This window comes from Protopterus annectens, chromosome 8.part1, assembly GCF_019279795.1.
Source record: "Protopterus annectens isolate FY-2018-M chromosome 8.part1, PAN1.0, whole genome shotgun sequence".
Classification (NCBI taxonomy): Eukaryota; Metazoa; Chordata; order Ceratodontiformes; family Protopteridae; genus Protopterus; species Protopterus annectens.
This window is the reverse complement of record NC_056742.1, coordinates 71,027,535-71,047,659: the sequence shown is the minus strand read 5'-3', so window position 1 is coordinate 71,047,659 and position 20,125 is coordinate 71,027,535. Positions and strand designations below refer to the sequence as shown.

The following is a 20,125-nucleotide window of genomic DNA, read 5'->3' as shown; positions in this document are numbered from 1 at the left end:
ATTTGAAATAAATATACTTTCACATTAGAGAAACTAATATATTTTTCCAAAATATTTCTGCAGGTTTCTTGACAACTGTTTGTTTAACTGAAAGTGGACAGTACATGATCTGTCTCAGTGTTTGAACTATTTAAATAATAATGAGTTCAATACCCACTTCACTTTCTAGTATGAACATTTCTCAAAAAAATGCCTTACATTTATATTCATAATTGAGAATGTAATGCTTTTTCCAGTAAAGACACATCAGGGTGCATTCTGCTGCCATGATAATGCTGTCCAGAGAAGCTAAATCATGAAAATCAACACTACTGTCTCCAAACTATTCCAAACCCAGTTATGTGGAGAATTACAGAAAACAGGTATTTTTTATCAATGGCTGCAAAAACGACATCTCCTAGTTTTTCAGCTTTATGTAAACAGTGCAAACAGTGCCAAGAGTCTTTGCATATATGACTGTATATAATGACCAGAAATGTGCTTTAATTTCCTATCAATGAATTTTGACAAAGGCTCAGTCTTTGACTACTTATGCTGTCACAACTGGTTATAGTGTGGGGTTTTCTCCAGACTTGTAAACTTTCAGGATGCCTAAAATACCCAAAATGACTGGGCAAGTGATACTTAAAAAGTTTAAGCTTCTTTTACAGTCTCATTGCCTGCTGACTCCTTCCTGAAAATACAGCCTCCCATCTCCCCCCATGAAATCACTGAATTCACTCCTGGATCTTCTTTATTTATCATTTGGATCAAAACTTCATCTATTAAACCTCCATTTTTCAGCTTCATAATCCTCATGGCTTTCTTGTCTTCTGTATCATGAAAACTCCACAACATCTGTCACATTTTTGTATCAACAATATGGCCATATTAATAAGTTTTTGCTGCTCCACCACTACATTTCTATCTCCCATATTTCCACTGTCACACTCATAGACTGTAAATTTCTATGTACACAGGAACAATACTACGCAAGTGATAATGGAGACCATAAGATTCCTGGCCATATACAACCTTAAGTAGAAATATTTAAAGGTTCTTGCCACACATTACAAGCACTATAGATTAAGCAGGGCCATAAATGATAACCAGTGGTCTGCCTGGACATCCAATCATCAAGACTAGCAATAAAGGTAGCCAAAGTAGAACTGTCTTTGACCTGTAGCTTATTTCAAAGGCTAAGACTATATTGCATTAGGAATCGATCCCTTCATAAGTCTTATTTACTTGTTGATATAGGGTTAAGTCCCCTGTGTGCATGTTTGCAATGCCACTGGTTTTCCAAAGAAATAGGAGCTCAAATAGTACTATGTCTTTCATGGCTCAAAAAGAAAGATACAGTTAATCTTGGAGCAGCTGGTAGGCATGATGGTACTCTACTCTAGCCTTATATTGTGTCTATCCAGCCACTGTAATATGTAATTATAATTACAACTGCTATACATTCCTCTACTGCCTGCTGTAATACCTCTTTCTTGTGTGTTACTGGTGTAATTCCTTTAGGCCTGGGTAGTGGCTGAAACTGTTCCTGTACCCGCCTACCCTCCCATTTAATAAACAATAAATAAATAAATGCTGCATAATGTGGTGGTATGCTAATGACCATCAATAGGGCACCTGGTACACCTAATAAAATGGTGATACCAACATTGAAACTGCAAAGAATACAAAGTAACATGTACAGCCCATAACATACACTGCTCAGTGAGTAACGTGCTTAGGCATGAAGACAGCATCCTGCTCACCTGCATGTAGCACAAAGGGTTGCAACGTATAGGCTAGATAAGTATATTTGAAGTCCTATATGGACCTTGTATCAAACAAACAGGAATGCACCACACAATGCCCCTCAGCCTAAATGAAGAACATTGCATGTAATGAACATTACATTTGTTATAAATGCTATACATAATACCAAGCAGCCACACACAAGAAATATACACATTGCAATATAGCATCAGATTTAGAACACAATCAAAACCAGCACACAAGCACATATGCAAAAGGGCATGGTAGTCAGGTAGGAAGGTAGTGCCTACAAACTTGCCAAGGGTACAGTTGTGTGAGTTTGTGTGTATCCTGTCCATATGTGGGCACACATTCCTTGCTGTGCCATTGGTTTGGCATGAACTTTTTCTGAAAGCAGCATAAGAAGCAAGTATTTTTATAGCCTGACCACTTGTAAGGAGGCAGGCCTGCCAGTGTCACAGCATGTAATTTCTCCTATTATTATCTCACTGGCTATCTCAACAGCCACTGTCATAATCAGTAAGAGTGACATCCTGTTGAGAAATCCAGTGTGTGAGACTTATGGATATATATTGAAACATATATTGAATCAGTGATGTAAATTAAGATCAGGATTCAGTGTATATTAGATGCAAACAATCAAAATTTAATATATAAAGAAAATGTGTATGTCACACAACTCCCTCCAGCTCTGCAACATAAAACTCTGAGAACACACAAATCCCCTTACGCCAGTGACACTGATTTCGGCAAAACACTGTTGAACTCATTCAGCTGCACTGTAAATGAAAGGAATAAGCACTGCATTCCCCTTCATTTGCACTGTGATCTTCCAGTGGAATGTACCATCAATGTAATCTTTCTGATTAAAAAAAAAGTCAGTGTATTGCATGATTACTTGTCACTCTGTTGAACATCAGTTGTTTTGAAAGTGTGTTCAGCTTGTTAAAGTGATTGAGTGCACTCAGTGTTGAGTGTGTTTTACACTGAGTGGAGGAAGATCGAGTATTTGTTTTATCCAGCAAGTGGGTTGTGGTGGGAGCATGTGCAAAGTGTTTGTTAATTAGGATTAGAGTATGGCAAGCAAGGGAATAGATTTTTTAAGCTGTGTGTGTGTGTGTGTGTGTGTGTGTGTGTGTGTGTGTGTGTGTGTGACTGTGATTGTTTGGTGGTTAGGGTTACAGGAAAGGCTAGGTTAAGGGATAGCTGTAGTGCTGTGCATGTTTGGATTGTTTGGTGGTTAGGGTTACAGGAAAGGCTAGGTTAAGGGATAGCTGTAGTGCTGTGCATGTTTGGATTGTTTGGTGGTTAGGGTTACAGGAAAGGCTAGGTTAAGGGATAGCTGTAGTGCTGTGCATGTTTGGATTGTTTGGTGGTTAGGGTTACAGGAAAGGCTAGGTTAAGGGATAGCTGTAGTGCTGTGCATGTTTGGATTGTTTGGTGGTTAGGGTTACAGGAAAGGCTAGGTTAAGGGATAGCTGTAGTGCTGTGCATGTTTGGATTGTTTGGTGGTTAGGGTTACAGGAAAGGCTAGGTTAAGGGATAGCTGTAGTGCTGTGCATGTTTGGATTGTTTGGTGGTTAGGGTTACAGGAAAGGCTAGGTTAAGGGATAGCTGTAGTGCTGTGCATGTTTGGATTGTTTGGTGGTTAGGGTTACAGGAAAGGCTAGGTTAAGGGATAGCTGTAGTGCTGTGCATGTTTGGATTGTTTGGTGGTTAGGGTTACAGGAAAGGCTAGGTTAAGGGATAGCTGTAGTGCTGTGCATGTTTGGATTGTTTGGTGGTTAGGGTTACAGGAAAGGCTAGGTTAAGGGATAGCTGTAGTGCTGTGCATGTTTGGATTGCTTGGTGGTTAGGGTTACAGGAAAGGCTAGGTTAAGGGATAGCTGTAGTGCTGTGCATGTTTGGATTGTTTGGTGGTTAGGGTTACAGGAAAGGCTAGGTTAAGGGATAGCTGTAGTGCTGTGCATGTTTGATGGTGCTTGTGTCCAAGTGCCTTATGTAGTGGTACTGCTTGTGAAAGTTTTTTTTTTTTTTTTTTTTGTAAATTATTGTGTAGGGATGGGGCAGAGTCATGGGCAGGGTTAGGTTAAGCATGCATGAGTAAGGTGAGACAAATTTGGTCTTTTAAGATACATTGTTTGACAGTGGTGTATAATTAAGCTACCTGGTTTTATGACTGGCCTAGCTATGGAGCATCAGTCTAGAATGATGCCTTGTTGTTTTTTCCTTAATCCCACATTACATAAATAAATCATCAGTCAGAAGCACTAGGTCAACAGTAATACTACATTAAGCTAAACTGCCATTCATGCTGTCACCATAAGTTATTTTATTCTACTTCCTTACTGGTGGCCAAGAAGTGGGGATTACCTCAGGAACACAAAATCTTGATAAAGGCATCTTCCCCTTTTTGCATGCATTACAGACACATGCTTGAAGTGTCACAGATGCTGTGTGAGTGATGAATGCGATATTTGGACCGTGAGGAATGAATCCTTCAGCGAAGGAAAACACAGAAACAGGAAATATGGTTTTGGTGATCTACTACTTTTTGTAGAAATGTGTAAACAAATACTTGCAAACAGTCAGTGCAATGCATAAGTTGCCCTGTGTAATCCTTTTAAAAAGAGAGCATGCATGAGGTTGGCAGATGATTGTGGTTTTGTTTTTCAAGGAATAAGTTGGCAGTACTGATTTTGTTTGTTTGTGTGATGCTGGCATGTTCAGACAAAACCAGATAGTACTTAAGTGTTTATTCATTTCAGTAGTGCTGTAACAATGTTGATTGCTCTTTGTATGTGTTTGTCTTTCTATGTGGTGCACATTTCTCAGCAAGTGCAGTTAGCACTGCTTCAAAACAGTCTTTTTTCTAGGAAAGCTGTGTCACGCTACATATTTCTTAAACTAAGCAACATACTGTTTTGTACGAGTTACACTTGAATAATGACACAGCTGTGATGGGCAAATTTCATTATAACTGTTATTTGACTGCATTTGCTCTCAGGAAAAAAGGAACGTTCATCAGGCGGAGTTGGAGTAACAGACATGCTGGTAGTACACTACATAAACCAACAGCAACAGTATGTTTTTTTTTACATTTTATTGATAACAGTTCAGAAAACAGCCTGGACTGTTAAAGAAAACACACCATGTAACATTTTAAAAACATTAAGGAACATATTTCAGGCTCGGGAACCAACCACTATTGCCATGAAAAATGTGGTTGCGATAATACGTTAATACCAAAAAAAAAACTAACAGTTTTTAAAGCAATTATTTCTACAGACAGTTTGTTCTTACTTGTTGCAGCACTGAATGCTTTACTGACTTTCAAAGGCTTTGAAAGCTGGTATAACACTTCATTCTCCTATATTTTTTTTGCTGGTAGGTAGTATATGGAGTAAATAAAGCTTCATGTACTATAAAAAAGTATGAACAGGTCACCAGTTACAATTATCTATTATGTGTTCAAGGCATAGATGCCAAGACTCACCTCTCGAGCTTCACTCTCAAGGCGAATTTCTGGGCATCCATGTCTCAAACACATAATAAGCTGTTTATGAATGGAGACCCATTCATAATCCTTTATATTTTCTTTCTTTCTTTCTGTATCTGTCATTCAGTTTCACCTGCTCGGAAGAAAATTTTAATTATTTAAATCAGTTCAGAACATGCTATAACGTATTTCGATTGCTAAATTCTAACCGTTGCTACAGATGTGAAGACTGCACAGCTGTAGGTGTCCTTTAATAAACTGCATTGTCAATTTTTTTCCACATATCTGTGTATCACAGCACTCACCTGTAACCATCAGAACTGCTGCTGCAAGTACCACCATTGTGACACGGATTCTTGGGATACCATGTGCAGGGATGATGAATGCGCTCTCTTGAAGTGCAGGTGCACACTGGATGGGTAGCCAGTGTTATGGACACAAATGCCACATTTCCAGCATCTACCAAAACTGGTTCATCACTAAACTGAAGATGGTTTGAACAACCACCAGTACTGTGACAATCAATGTTCATGCACTCATCTATGTGAATTTGTGAGATGTTCACCTTTAAGTCTGACTGCACCTGTTATGGAAGTAAAAAAGTGCAGCTGTCAAGAAACATAAATACAATATTTTTCACATTTTTGCATCTAAAGCATCAGTACTAATGTATTGTCTTTCAGAATGCTAAATTCATGAAACAGATGTACTATTACATTACTGATGCGAAAGAAAATAAATATAGTTGAAAGAAAAATGTTGAACAAATTTCAAAGTGTGCAAAAAAGGGCTTTAACTGTTTGATAATTAATAACTCACTTAATGAACTGTAGATTGTAATAATTTCACTACTCATAAGAATGACAACCACAGTAATAATGTAACTCAAACTAGCACTCATCTCTTCATAGGTTCATAGGTTCATGGGTAGGTACTAGGCTATCGGCCCTAGGGCCCATACAAGCCTAGCCAAAAAATGTACCCTGGCTTTCGCCATCCAAGAAAATTATTTTCCTGTGCCCCTGTCAAGCAGAGCCACAGAAGTGATCCCCAGGGTGAATTTCCCATTTCCCATCCAATCATCAAGATTTTTCTTGAAGAGTGCTAATGAGGAGCTCTGTTTGACATAGATAGGTAGTCTGTTCCAGAGTATGGGAAGTCTCTGGGACAGGAATCTATCCCACCAGCATGTTCTGTTTATTGTGGTGACAAGGTTTAGGTCCCTACAGTGTGTGGCTCGGAGGGATTGGGATTTCTTTAAGTGGAGCATGTCCAACAGCTCTGTGTTTGACATAGCTTTGTATGTTAGGCAGAGATCGCCCCTGAGTAGGCGATATGCAATGGAGTCAAGCTGTAGTTTTTTGAGACGGTCTGCGTAGGGCATCTGTTTGAGGCCAGTAATCCTCTTTGTGAGGTATTTCTGTGATCTTTCCAATTGTTGTAGATGTCTTGTGAGGTACATACCAAAATGGGCGTTGTACTCTATAATGGGTCTAATGAGTGATGAGTAGAGGGGGAACAATGACGCCTTTTTTTCTGGATGAGAATCATTTTGTGATGAGATGAGCCACGTAGAAGGATTTCCTGACCACTGTGACGATGTGATTATCAAAGGAGAGACTACTGTCCACCTGTGTCCCAAGGTCTCTTATCACATTTTTGACATTAAGTAGACTACCAGCTATGTGGTAGTTCATGGGTACAGAGTTTTAACCAAAGGGGATGACAATACACGTTTTGGCATTGAGCTTCAGGCCATGAATTTGACACCAGGTATCTGTCTCAGTGAGGCCCTTTTGTAGTTTGTCCACATCATTAGGAGTTTTGATTATGGCTCCTAGTTTGCAGTCACCTGCAAACTTTGTTAGCCAAAGACCTTCTGTGTTGGCCTGCACTTCAGAGAAGTAGATACCAAACAGGAGAGGACCCAGGACTGAACCCTGTGGTACTCCACTTGTCACTGGTCTGATGCCGGATTTGGAATCCGCTACTTTCACAGTGTGGGTTCTGTCCGTGAGCCAGTTGGCAACCCATCTTGTGACATAGTTGCAGGTATCTGTCTCAGTGAGGCCCTTTTGTAGTTTGTCCACATCATTAGGAGTTTTGATTATGGCTCCTAGTTTGCAGTCACCTGCAAACTTTGTTAGCCAAAGACCTTCTGTGTTGGCCTGCACTTCAGAGAAGTAGATACCAAACAGGAGAGGACCCAGGACTGAACCCTGTGGTACTCCACTTGTCACTGGTTTGATGCCGGATTTGGAATCCGCTACTTTCACAGTGTGGGTTCCGTCCGTGAGCTAGTTGGCAACCCATCTTGTGACATAGGGATTTATACCTAGTTTACTCAGCTTATCTATAATTCCAGAGTGGGGGATGGTGTTGAAAGCCTTAGCGAGATCTAGATAAGCTGTGTGAACCATCTTACCCTCATCTATGGCTTTGGTGACTGCTTCAAAGAAGTCAATCAGGTTTAGGAGACATGATCTGCCTTTTACAAATCCAAACTGGGTAGGGTCCAGAGTTTGGAGATTACTAATGTCTTTGTTTATGAGTTCCATGATGATACGTTCCATGGCCTTGCAGACCAGGCTAATCAGGCTAATGGGGCAGTAGTTCCCAAGGTCCGTAGTGGCTCCCCTTTTATGGAGTGGGATAACCATCGCGGTGCACCATTCAGTGGGTACAAAGCCTGAGGTGAGGCTATGATTGAACATGGTACTTAGATAGGGTGCCAGTTCATTCTGTAGTTCATGTAGAATGCAGCCTAGGATATTGTCAGGTCCCATGGATGCTGTGTTCTTGGCTTTGGAGAGTGTGTTTTTTACCTGTGCAGCCGTGATTATAGGAACTTTGCATTCTTCCGGTATAGAGATGGGCCCTCTAGGGGGTGAGAGGGGGGTAAAGTTAGCACTGAACCTATCTGCTAGGATGTTGGCAATATCAGTTGGTTCTGTATATTTAGTGCCATTGTGCTGTAACTCAGAGCAGATCTGAGTGTTCCCATTTAGATTCTTGACATAGCTATAGAATGCTTTGTGGTTGCCTTTAGAGTCAGTGGCAATTTTGTTTTCGTAACTAGCTTTGGAGGATTTTATGAGGGATCTCAGCTTCTTACTGAGGTTGACCAGGGAGTTCCTCCAGTCATGGGATTTTACTCTTTTTTTGCAACAGTTTCTTTCTTCTGTTGTAGAGTTTGTTTATGGCGGAGGACCACCAGATTGGCTTCCTTTTTTTGGAGGATAACATCTAGGTTCTATTAGGGATAGCATGATCCATGCACTCGTGTAAGTGCTTATAAAGTGCATTTGTGTAGGATTCGGCAGTCATACCTCTATTGTCTGTCTGCATGGGTGTCATGAAGTTTGCCACTTCTGTCTTAAGAAGTATGAAGTTGGCTTTGGAGAAGTTTTTTACGATGGTTTCCCTAATTGGGGCTGGGGGTGGGATGTGAATGTCTAGGCTGATTAGCTTGTGGTCGGATCTGACCAATGAGGAATTGACCTCTGGTGTGGAACACCGGTTTCCCATGTTGGTAATGACCAGGTCTAGGATATTGCTGCCCCTGGTTGGGGTGTGAATAAGTTGATCCAAGGCATTGAACTATACTTTACTTCACTATACCCTACTAGAAATGTCAGCCTTTATCAGATTAATATGGAGATAATATTTCATTCTACATCTAAAATGTTGTAACGTCTGTGTTATGTCCTGGTATCTTACTAGTAAAAGAGCACCCTGCTTGTCCTGTCACTTCATAGTTCAGTTACTTTAAGAAATGCTTAGGAGAGGCACTGTTATAAACTGTTCTAATGACTAGCAGTTAGCATGTTAGTGAGTACACCTAGTAACATACCTTCTTATAGCTCTGTTAACTTGCTTAAGTCACAACAAACATTACTGCTTTGCTCTAAGCAAAAGAGAAAAAGAAGCTAATTTTACTGGCAGTTATGAGGCATGCAGTATTCTGTAGAACTATAGCTCTGTAGGGTACTGCCTACACCACCAGTGAGATATACTCTGACATTTCCTTTGCAACTTATGTTGCAACATAACTGCAAACATCAGTTAATGCATTAATGACGTGAGACCTACACATGGCTATCTCAGGAATACTTGTGATGCTCAGGCAGAAGCTGAGGCTCGATATATCTGTGCTTAGGTCCTTTACATATGGTCCTGTGGTCCTGTGGGATGTGCTGACATGGCAGCTTAATGAATGCATCACTGAGCTTAGCTTTTGGAGCTACTTAAATTGTACCTCTTCCATGAAGCTTTTTGGAACCCTTGTTTCTTCCGTCATATCTTTACGATCCTTTGAGGTATTAGCACAGGTTAATAGATTCACAGGCAAATACTACATTAGCTGCCCCTGTCGACCATTTTAGGTCCAGCCAATTTCCCTTTCAAAGGTGTGAATCAAGCCCTGTACCTTGTGTCTATGAGATAAATGCCTTAACCACTATACCAACCCCCAATCCCTAGCCAATTATTATTTTATTCAATGTAAATGAAGCTGTCTAAAGTTAAAAAGATGACAGTAAGATGTAGATCAGGGAGGAATTAGGCATGACCCACCCCTTACATAAATATATATTGATAGAGAAAAAGGGGTTGTGGATGGGTGGATTTATGTGTGTGTGTGTGTGTGTGTGTGTGTGTGTGTGTGTGTGTGTGTCTGTGTATGGATTCACTTCAAAATCTTGAAATTCTGAAACATTGAATTTCATATGATCCAGACCATATGATCGATGTTTCGGAATATCGAAATTCCGAAGCAAATAAAAAAAAAAACAATTTAAATGTTTCTGCTGTGCCCCCCACTCCCCCGCTACTTGAATATTCCAACTCAGAGATCATATGGTCTTGGCCATATGAAATTCGATCTTTCAGGATTTCTGCATTGTGAATTGTTCCTATACATATATATATATATATATATATATATATATATAAATATATACATATAAATTTATATATATATATATATATATATATATATATATATATATATATATATATATGTTATGTATATATATATATATATATATATATATATATATATATATATATATATATATATACATATACATGTATATAGACACATATATATATACATATGGGTCCACTATGTAATCCCGAAATACTGATATCCCAAATTTTAGTATTTCGAAGTTACATAGCCGAAAACACAACTACAATACAAAATCCCGAAACCCCATAACCACGAAATTTAAAATAACCGAAAGTACTCTACACATACAGCACACCCATACACATACATACAACTTCCCCCCACAATCAAATATTTAATACTACATTACAGATAAGCAGGGGGCAAGCTCCCCTGCACCTCCCATGTGGGGGGGCTGTGCCTTCCACATCCCCCTACTTAAATATTCTAACTTCGAGATCGCACAGACGCACAACGGAAACTCACACCCACACATTTTACAGTCCCTCACACACACACATCACAGTCACAACACACACACTTACGCACACTAAAGCCCATAACCAACACACTTACACATACATACTTACCTAAACATCCACCCATCCATTCACACACCGCACCTGCAGAAACGCTAATTCAACTTCTCCGTGCTTTGGGATTTTGAATTTCGCGCATATGTGGGTTTCAGAATTTTGTGTTTTCTGCTATGTAATTTTGAAATACTGAAATTCGGGATTTCACTATTTCGGGATTACATAGTGGACCCATATATATATATATATATATATATATATATATATATATATATATATATATACACACACACACACACACACACACACATATATACATTTTATATATATATATATATATATATATATATATATATATATATATATCTATATATATATATATATATATATATATATATATATATATATATATATATTGGAGGCAGACAGTTGGTTGAACATTTGGAAAGCCAGCACAATCGGTCAAAGAGGCATTTGTCTCAGAATGCTATCATTAATTAGTGCAAGATCACTGTACAATGGAAATCAGAGACCTTATTCATTTTGCACTATATTGCATTCTCAGAGTCGGTATATATAATTAGCAGTGAGTGTAGGGGGTGCAGTGGGGCTTGTCACCTTTATTTTGTATAATTTTTGATCAGTGGATGTTCAAACATTTCTGTTCAATTATTTACCATTTGAAAATGTGTTTTTTGATTAGGTGTTTGACACCAATATTTATATATATATATATATATATATATATATATATATATATATATATATATATATATATATATATGTTTGTAGGTTCATAGGTAGGTACTAGGCTATTGGCCCTAGGGCCTATATAAGCCTAGCCAAAAGGTACCCTGTCTTTCGCCACCTAAGAAAATTATTTTCCTGTGCCATTGTCAAGCAAAGCCACGGAAGTGATCCCCGGGGTGAATTTCCTATCTCCCATCTAATCATCAACATTTTTCTTGAAGAGTGCTAATGAGGAGCTTTGTTTGATATAGATATAGATAGGTAATTTTTTCCAGCGTATGAGAAGTCTCTGGGACAGGAATCTATCCCTCCAGCATGTTCTGTTTATTGTGGTGACAAGGTTTAGGTCCCTAGAGTGTGTAGCTTGGAGGGATTGGGATTTCTTTAAGTGGAGCGTGTCCAAAAGCTCTGGGTTTGACATAGCTTTGTGTGTTAGGCAGAGATTGCCTCTGTGTAGGCGATATGCGATGGAGTAAAGCTGCAGTTTTTTGAGACGGTCTGTGTAGGGCTTCTTTTTGAGGCTGGTAATCCCCTTTGTGAGGTATTTCTGCAGCCTTTCCAGTTATTGTAGATGTCTTGTGAGGTATATACCAAAAGGAGCGTGAGTGTGGAGTCATCTGCATACTGTATTAGGAAGGCCTATTGTTTGGATGTGTGAAGGGTATTGGTGAGAATGTTAAAAAGAGAGGAACAAGGATAAAGACTTCTGGTACACCAGTGATGACTGGGAGGTATGGAGAGAGGGTGAAGTGCCATTTCACCAACTGCTATCTATTGAATAAGTAGCTTTTGAACCATAGAAGGGTGGGCTGAGAGAGACCTGATAAGAACATTTGAAGTTAAAGTTTGCTTTGACAGACTGTGTTGAAAACGTTAGACAATCTAGAAATAAGGAGGAGACTAGTTTACCAGTATCTCTAGCTTTATTGATAGTAACTATATATATAGAATTGTTTTAATACAATTTTTAATATTTTGGAGAGGGTGAATAAGATTGCTATAGTTCAAAAGTTAGTAATGAATTTCCTCCTTTGTGCAGAGGGATAATGTGTGACTTTTTCCAGAGAGAGGGAACATGGGATTCCTGGATTGATCTATTTATAAGGATTGAGACAGGGTAGGCTAGTATTTTAAGGTATTCACTTGGAAGGTCATCAGCTGAAGTAGAGCATACTTTGAGTTTTAACCATAACAATGAAATTATGAGACAATACCTGGCTTTCACCATAAAACAGAATGTTTAATAAAAATAACGAGACATAAGTGCTTTCACACCTCTTGCTGCCTCTTCAGATGTCAGTACAAGATAGAACAAAATATATCACCTTATATATAGCTTACTCCCAGTCACATGTACAGATCAATTTCCCTGAAGAAGCAGCAAGAGCTGTGAAAGCGCTTGTGTCTCATCATTTCATTTTTATGGTTTTTACCTCTTTGGCTGCTTTACTCGGTAAGACGTTTACACTGCACAGTAAGGTCATTTTTTTGTGACTGACATCATTTGAGTTTATTTAAGAGCAGTTTTATACAGGATGTGGGCACAGGTTTGAAAGTGAAAGTGGATGTGGTGATAAGAGGCTGCTGAGCAGGGTTAGGATTAGACATCGGGGAATCCTTGATTAGAGATGCTGTACTATCTATAAGGGTTGAAGTGTGTTACAGTTTTAAGTGTTGTATTATTGGGAGAGAGGTTAGGGTTGAATTTATGGCCTGAATGCAAGATTTCTTTAATGGCCATCCAGAACTTTTTAGGGTTGTGTTTACTATTATTATGAAAGTTATTATAGTATAGCTTTTTGTCTTCATTAATTTGCTTTTTAGTATAATTGTGAAGCATTCTGAAGTTTTCAAGATATTGTGGTGTTTTACATTTTTGACATTCTTTCCATGCTTTTTCTTTAGCCTGCATTAACATTCTACTCTTTTTGGATAGCCAAATTGCATTATTTATTTTAGTCTTTTCCTTCCAGGAGGTGCAAGGCTATTTAGGATATTCAGGAAAGTTGTACTGAATTCGTTTACAGCATCATCTAAGGGGAGGATTTTTAGGAAGTTCCATTTAATAGATGACGGCTAAGTAATAAAAAATTTGGGGTTAAATTTAAAAAGGTTTTGTGTTACTTTATAAACATGCTGTTTAAGTGGATGTGCGAGATGGCTCGCTTTTTTAATTTCTCCAAATCTTTTGGGTTTCAAACACCATAACAGGAATGGACCCTATTCCTAAGCCAAAGTATGATTAAAGTTCATGAAATTAGTATAGTTTCAATCTTTGATGTCAGCCAAAAGTGTTCTTTGCAGCACCCGCAATGTGCCTAGTAATGAATCTTTCTTCAATTCGTATGGCGTTACATGTATTGGTAACATATCTAAATATGATTATAGATTCTTTTTATAAGACCCATTGCTCCTACTACTATTGGAAATGTCTGGGTATCTTTCTTCCACATTGTTCTCATTTCTGCCTGCAGATCCTGATATTTTATGACTTTGTGTCTCTCTGTACGCAAGACAATGTAGTCACTGGGTGAGGCAATTTCAATGATCAATGCTACTTTTGTCTCATTTTCATGGACCACCTTATCTGGTTTTCCAACATCTATCTTTTGAATTGTTGGTAGTGGGTGATCCAATGGGTTGTAAGCTTCATCATTTTCTGTGATGCTTTGTGGCTCATGTTTACAGTGTTTTTCAGCCACTTCAATACCATAATGTTTGCACAATCCCCAGTGCAACAGTCTCACCACATTATTATGCCTTTCAGTATACAGTCCATCTGCCATCAATATGCCACGCCCAGGAACAAGGGGTGAGGCTGTTTCCAATTCCATTTTGCAAAACCTACATTTGTCTGATTCTCTCACATGTTCAAAGGACTTTGTAAACCAGTGTGTATGTAGCCCACTATCTTGAGTCACCAATATTAACCTTTAATCTCTTGGTTTGTAGGAGCACTGGGTGTTGCACCCATGGAGCACAGGCCTGCCTAAAATGTGCTAACACAGTGCACATTGACATCTCAGTCTGTTTCATCCACATGTCCAATGGACTTTGTAAACCAACGTGCAGATACTCCACTATCTTGGGCCACTACTAGTAACCTTTCATCTATTAGTTTGAAATCATCTCTCCTTAACCATTCTTGTGTTCGATCCTGATCAATATGCGGTTGTTCCAGGAGTTTTCTATACTTGCAACTATATTTATGCATTTTCCACATTTCTTGCCTTCTCATCTGGTCCTTCACCTTATATTCTTTCTTTTGTTTTATGGCACATTCAGTTGCTGCCTGATTTTTATCTACTTGTGGTTTGATTTCCATTCCTGCTTAACACTGATATGCTTCTACTAGATTAAGCAGAGAGATCTCAACAGGAAGTCCCAAAAGAGAACGCCAGCAGACTGTGTTCAAAAGTATTAACGCAGTTTTATTTTTTAAGAAAAAGCGTTTTCGCCACACCTGTGATTTGCTATTGAATTTACTACTATTTGTTCCCAGACATTTCTGTCAATGCACTCTGTGAAGAATTTTTAAAGTCTGCCAATTTGTTATATTTTCAAAGAACATTTCCCAGTTTCCTGTTCCTTCCCCACCACAACTCCAACTTTATTATCTACCTAAGGAAAAATCATTTGAAGTTTACTTGGCATATAAAATATTTATGCAGACACTTCCATTCAAAAATCTTAACTTTCTACATTTTGGTCCATATTTGGGAGCCCTTCAAATTTCTTCCATTGTTTCTTTGTACCTTGTTTTTCTATTCTTTCCCCAACTTTTTCTAACCTCCTCTGGTTGATTTGTATAGTTATCATGCAATGTTTCATATGCTCCATTATGTATCTCTTTTTAATGGCATATTCTTTTATAGAATCAACTAAAATCTCTACCACAGCTAGTGTTTCACTTAGCATTCCATATCATTTTCTCTTTGCCTGTACTCTGTCATCAGGCTATGATAGGGAAGGCAGACTCTAAGCTGCAGTCCAAACTACTGTTTAGCTTCATCCCAATCTATTACATTTCCCTCCTAACACATTGTTCCTTTGTTAAGTTCTTCCAGAAAATTCCAGCCCCCCCCTTTCTCCTATTTTTTAGCTTTACTAGTAAGCATCCTTATTGGTAAAATCTCTTTCTTCATTCCTGTGCCAGCTTAATTCTTATATTTTCTAATTCTTTATAAATGTGATATTCTGTATGGTGGCTACTATTCTTCTTAAGTACTTTAAATAAAAAATAGCCTCTTTTTATCTGTTGGACTCCCCTCCATGATTTCATCATCATCATTTCCACCTTGATTTATAACCTTCATGTTGATTTACACATAACAGCCTTAACTGCATAGCTTAAAAATACCCTTTCAAATCAGGTAACCATAAACCACCTTGATTTTTACTCCATATTCCCTAAAATAATCAAATTGACAAGATAGAATTGTGAGTGTAATTTGTGCATATATTCTTCATTTGAAAATGGCCTGAAATACAAAGTCAGGAATTCATAAACCTCTGGCTGATTGGAATTCTCAGACATATAACATTGAGTCCATGCTAGTCCCCATATAATGGACACATAAAAACAACTATCTGGGCAGTGGAAAATCTTATGAAAAAAGCATTAGCAAACACTATAAGGATTATCTTATAATTTTGGAATATAAGAATAATGTACATCAGGGACTTAGCCTCACACTAGCCCAATTGCTAAAGGAAGAAGGTTGAAATATAAATTACTTGCTCCAGCAACCTTGGTGGTGTGTACAAAATCAACCTACAGTAAAGGAATTGATGTAGAGAAATTATAAAGGATTCTACTACTGATAGAAACTGCAAGATAATGAAAAGGGATACACGGCCCACTCAGACTTTGCCAGAAATTGAAAGGAATAAAAACAGAAGTTATTTACTCACCATTATGTTCCATCTGTGTCATCCATTTTCATTCTTTGGATCTGATCTCTCGGATCCAACTCAGCTGTTGCCCAATCTCATGGCAACCAAAAACTCTTGAGCTTCTCCCTTACCCATAATGCACCAACCATAATTACCTCAGATCTTGTTTGCTGCCTTAGTAGAAAGTAAAAGATGGAAATTACTATGGAGAAGCTATATCCAGAGCTTATATAAAAAATAAGGACATATATGTCCCCTAAGCACTCACTCTTCCAGAAGCCTTAAGGATGGGGGTTGGTGGGAGGGGAGTTGAGGAAGAATGAAAATGGACAACACAGATGGAATGTTGTGGTCAGTACATAACTTCTTTATCTGATGTCAGTTTTCATTCTGTCCTCAGCTGTTGGGACAGAGTCACCAGCCCTCTAATTTCCAGGGTGGACTCAAAGAAGGATATTCCTGAGCACCATAGAACCAAAAGATCTAATTTGCAGTGAGTAATAAAGGTATGGGGAGTAGCCCAAGTAGCTGCTGCACAAATTTCGTCCATGGACATTCTAGTTTGAAAAACTGAGGAAGCTGCCATGGATCTGGTGTAGTGGACTCAAGCAGGTTTTGTCAGAGTAATGCCCAATTTGTTATACACAAAAGAAATGCAATTTGTTACCCATTTAGATAGAGTAACTTTGGTAACTAATTTTCCCAATTTTGTGTCTGCGTATGAAACAATTGATCAGAGTTTCTGATGTTTTTTGTCCTATATAAGGTAAAATGCAACTGTCTATGAACATCCAATAAATGTAATACATATTCTTCCTTTGTTAGAAAATTTGGGAAAGAATACTGGCAAATTAATGGATTATTTATATTGGATTTTGATACCACCTTTGGGAGAAAAGATGGATTGGTACATAAGGAAACTCAGCCTTTATGAAAAATCAAGTATGGATGTTTTAAACACAATGCTTGGATCTCAGGAATTCTTCTGGCCCAGGTAATGGCCACTAAGAAAACTGTCTTCCATAAAACATATTTGAGTTTGCATGTAGCTGAGGGTTCAAAAGGAGATTGTGTAAGACACTTCAGCGCAAGGTTAAGGTCCCAAGGGAGAGTAGAATTTTTAAAAGGTGGCCTTAAGAGTAAAGTGGCTTTTTAAAAGGTTGTGCTCAGCTTATGGGATGTTACAGAAGAACCATCTATTCCAGTGTGAAAATTGGAAATTGCTGCTAACCGTACTCTTATAGTAGAAGAACTAGCACCCTCTTCAAAAAGATGCACTAGAAATTCCAAGATATTATGAATGTGAGGTGAAAAAGGTTTAATGCTATGATTTTTGAGCCCAAAAAACAAATCTCTTCCATTTGCTGGAGTACAGTTTTCTGGTGAAAGGTTTATGGGAGGACAAAAGAATATCATGGATCAGAGAAAACAGCATAGGCTGTCTGGCTATTAATGGAAGTGGATGAAGCAGGTAGTCAGCCTGAGATTCACTATGTCTAGATGTATTATACCTGTGGGTGAGACAGGTGGTCCAGAGATGGATTGAGAAACCAAGGTGGTTGAATTAGGTGAGGCCAAAGGAAGGGAAAACAAATTTGTTGAATCCTATAAGGGGCAATGAGAATGGCCTTGCTCTTCAACCTTGCAGCTTTCTGAAGAAATTTGAGAATTAATGGAATGGGAGAATATGCATAAAGGAGACCGGGGGGGGGGGCAGTTGTGAAGTAGAGCATCCCTCTGGGATTCCCCCTCTGGGGGGATTAGGGCAATGTAGATGCTGCATTGTTATTCCGTGGGGATGTGAATTGATCGCAGTAAGGCTGGCCCCATTGTTGGAAGATTGCATTCGCAATCTTTTTGTCAAGAGACCATTCATGAGGTAGAAGGGTGCAGTTCACTTTGTCTGTTATCACATTGGATTTCCCCGTTATGTGTATTGCTAAAAGAAAGCAGTTGGAAGAGATCGCCCACTGCCACACTCTAAGAGCTTCTTGACACAGTGGGTAGGATTTGGTTCCTCCCTGTTTGTTGATGTACTGCGGGTAACTGATATGTTGTCCAACTGTACTGCAATTGTCCACAAAGGGAGAGCATTATGAAATCCCTGCAATGCTAATAGCACTGCTATTATCTCTAATAAAACAATTATATGCAAATTGGCCTTGTTGGGGGACCAGATGCCTTGGACCGTCTTCCCCATATAATGCCCCCCACCCTAGCTGGGAAGCATCTGTGGTCACTATAGCCTTGGGTTCAAAGGGAATGAATGGATGACCTTGTAGAGCCTGGTCTGAATGAATCCACCATTTCAGATCTCTCTTGCAGATGTGAGTGATTCTTATCTTGTACAACATAGGCTGATAAAGAATTGACCACTGAACAGCTAACATCCACAGAAGAATTCTCATATAAAACCTGGCAACTAGTCCCAATGTTATTGCTTGCTGCTACCTTGATCCCAGAGCCTGAAGAACCAGTTGGGCTGAAATTGAGGTGCTGCAGATTATCTTATGGTCTGAACTCTCAGTAATGGAAGGGAAGCAATGATTGTCTTTGTATTGAGAATTGATCCTATAAACTCTAATGTCTGAATTGGTTGCAGATGGGATTTGTCATAGCTTATGGTTATCACCAGATGAGAGCAAGTCTGGAGAACCTGGTTGCTTGCACATATGAGTTGATGCTTGGTCAGAATGATAATGAGCCAGTTGTCTAGATATGGAAACAATCAGAATCTTTGCAGTCTGAGGTGAGCTGCTACTACTGCCATGCAGTTGGTAAACACCCTGGGGGCTGTGGTGAGTCCAAAGGGCAGTACTCTAAATTGATAATAACTGGATCCCAGCCAGAAGCATAAGCACCTTCTGGACCATCTGTTCAGCTTTATGTGATAGTTCATTTCCTAATGGTCTAGAGAGCACAACCAGTCATTCTTGCCCAGAAAGGGGAGAATGGACTGAACTGTGACATCCAAAACTTGGTTCTTTGAACTGTCTTGTTTAGTTTGGAGAGATTCAGGATTGGTCTCCAGTCCTTTGTTTCCTTTGGCACCAAAAAGAACCTTGAGTAAGTCCCAGATTCTGTCTGGTCTGGCAGGACCTTTTGGGTGACTTTTTTTTCTAGCAAACTTTGTATTTGAATTGTTGCTTGTTCCCTCTGACTGGGTGGAACATTGGGGATTTTCCTTGGGATTGGGAGAGAAAGGGAAAAGGGTATAATATAGCCACTGGAAATAATCCTCTGTACCCAAGTAAATTTTGTTATAAATAGCCAGGATCTCTGGTGAAGGAATAAGCATCCCCTGACTGTCTTCAGAGGTGGACAATTGGGCCTCCTTTCAGGAACACTGGTAGGATTTGTCAAAGAATGAATCTCTGGAACCCTGGTTATGTAGGCCTCCTCTGCCATGGGGACATCTTCATCCATTAGAGTTCCCTCTTCTGCCTCTGTGGGAATCTCCTCCATATGTGTCTTGAAAAGGACCCTGAGACTTCTTGAACCACATTTTTGACCACCTTGTTGATTCCTGGAAAAGGTTCATTGAGTAGTCAAAAAATGTATGCCCATGGCAGACAGGGACTTTCAATCCTTTCCACACTTGGACAGAGTTTCTCTTACCTTGGGGCCAAGTAAAGACGTTTCATCAAAAGCAGCATTGACAAAGGAAGACTTGAAAGGCTCCACAAACTCACAGAAGTGCATTCAGGTGTGTCTCCTTAGGGAAATGCCTAAACCCACAGCCCT

The 20,125-nt window shown here is 39.0% G+C and overlaps 1 protein-coding gene across 1 annotated transcript in view; it reads right to left on the bottom strand.

Annotated features, from left to right (window-relative positions):
* Positions 1-20,125, bottom strand: part of LOC122810195 (neural-cadherin-like) — a 1,307,756-nt gene that overhangs the window by 441,845 nt on the left and 845,786 nt on the right. The window contains exon 22 of the mRNA XM_044081677.1: positions 5,554-5,831. Within this exon, the coding sequence (XP_043937612.1) occupies positions 5,554-5,831 (278 nt within the window). The remainder of the gene's footprint in view (positions 1-5,553; positions 5,832-20,125) is intronic.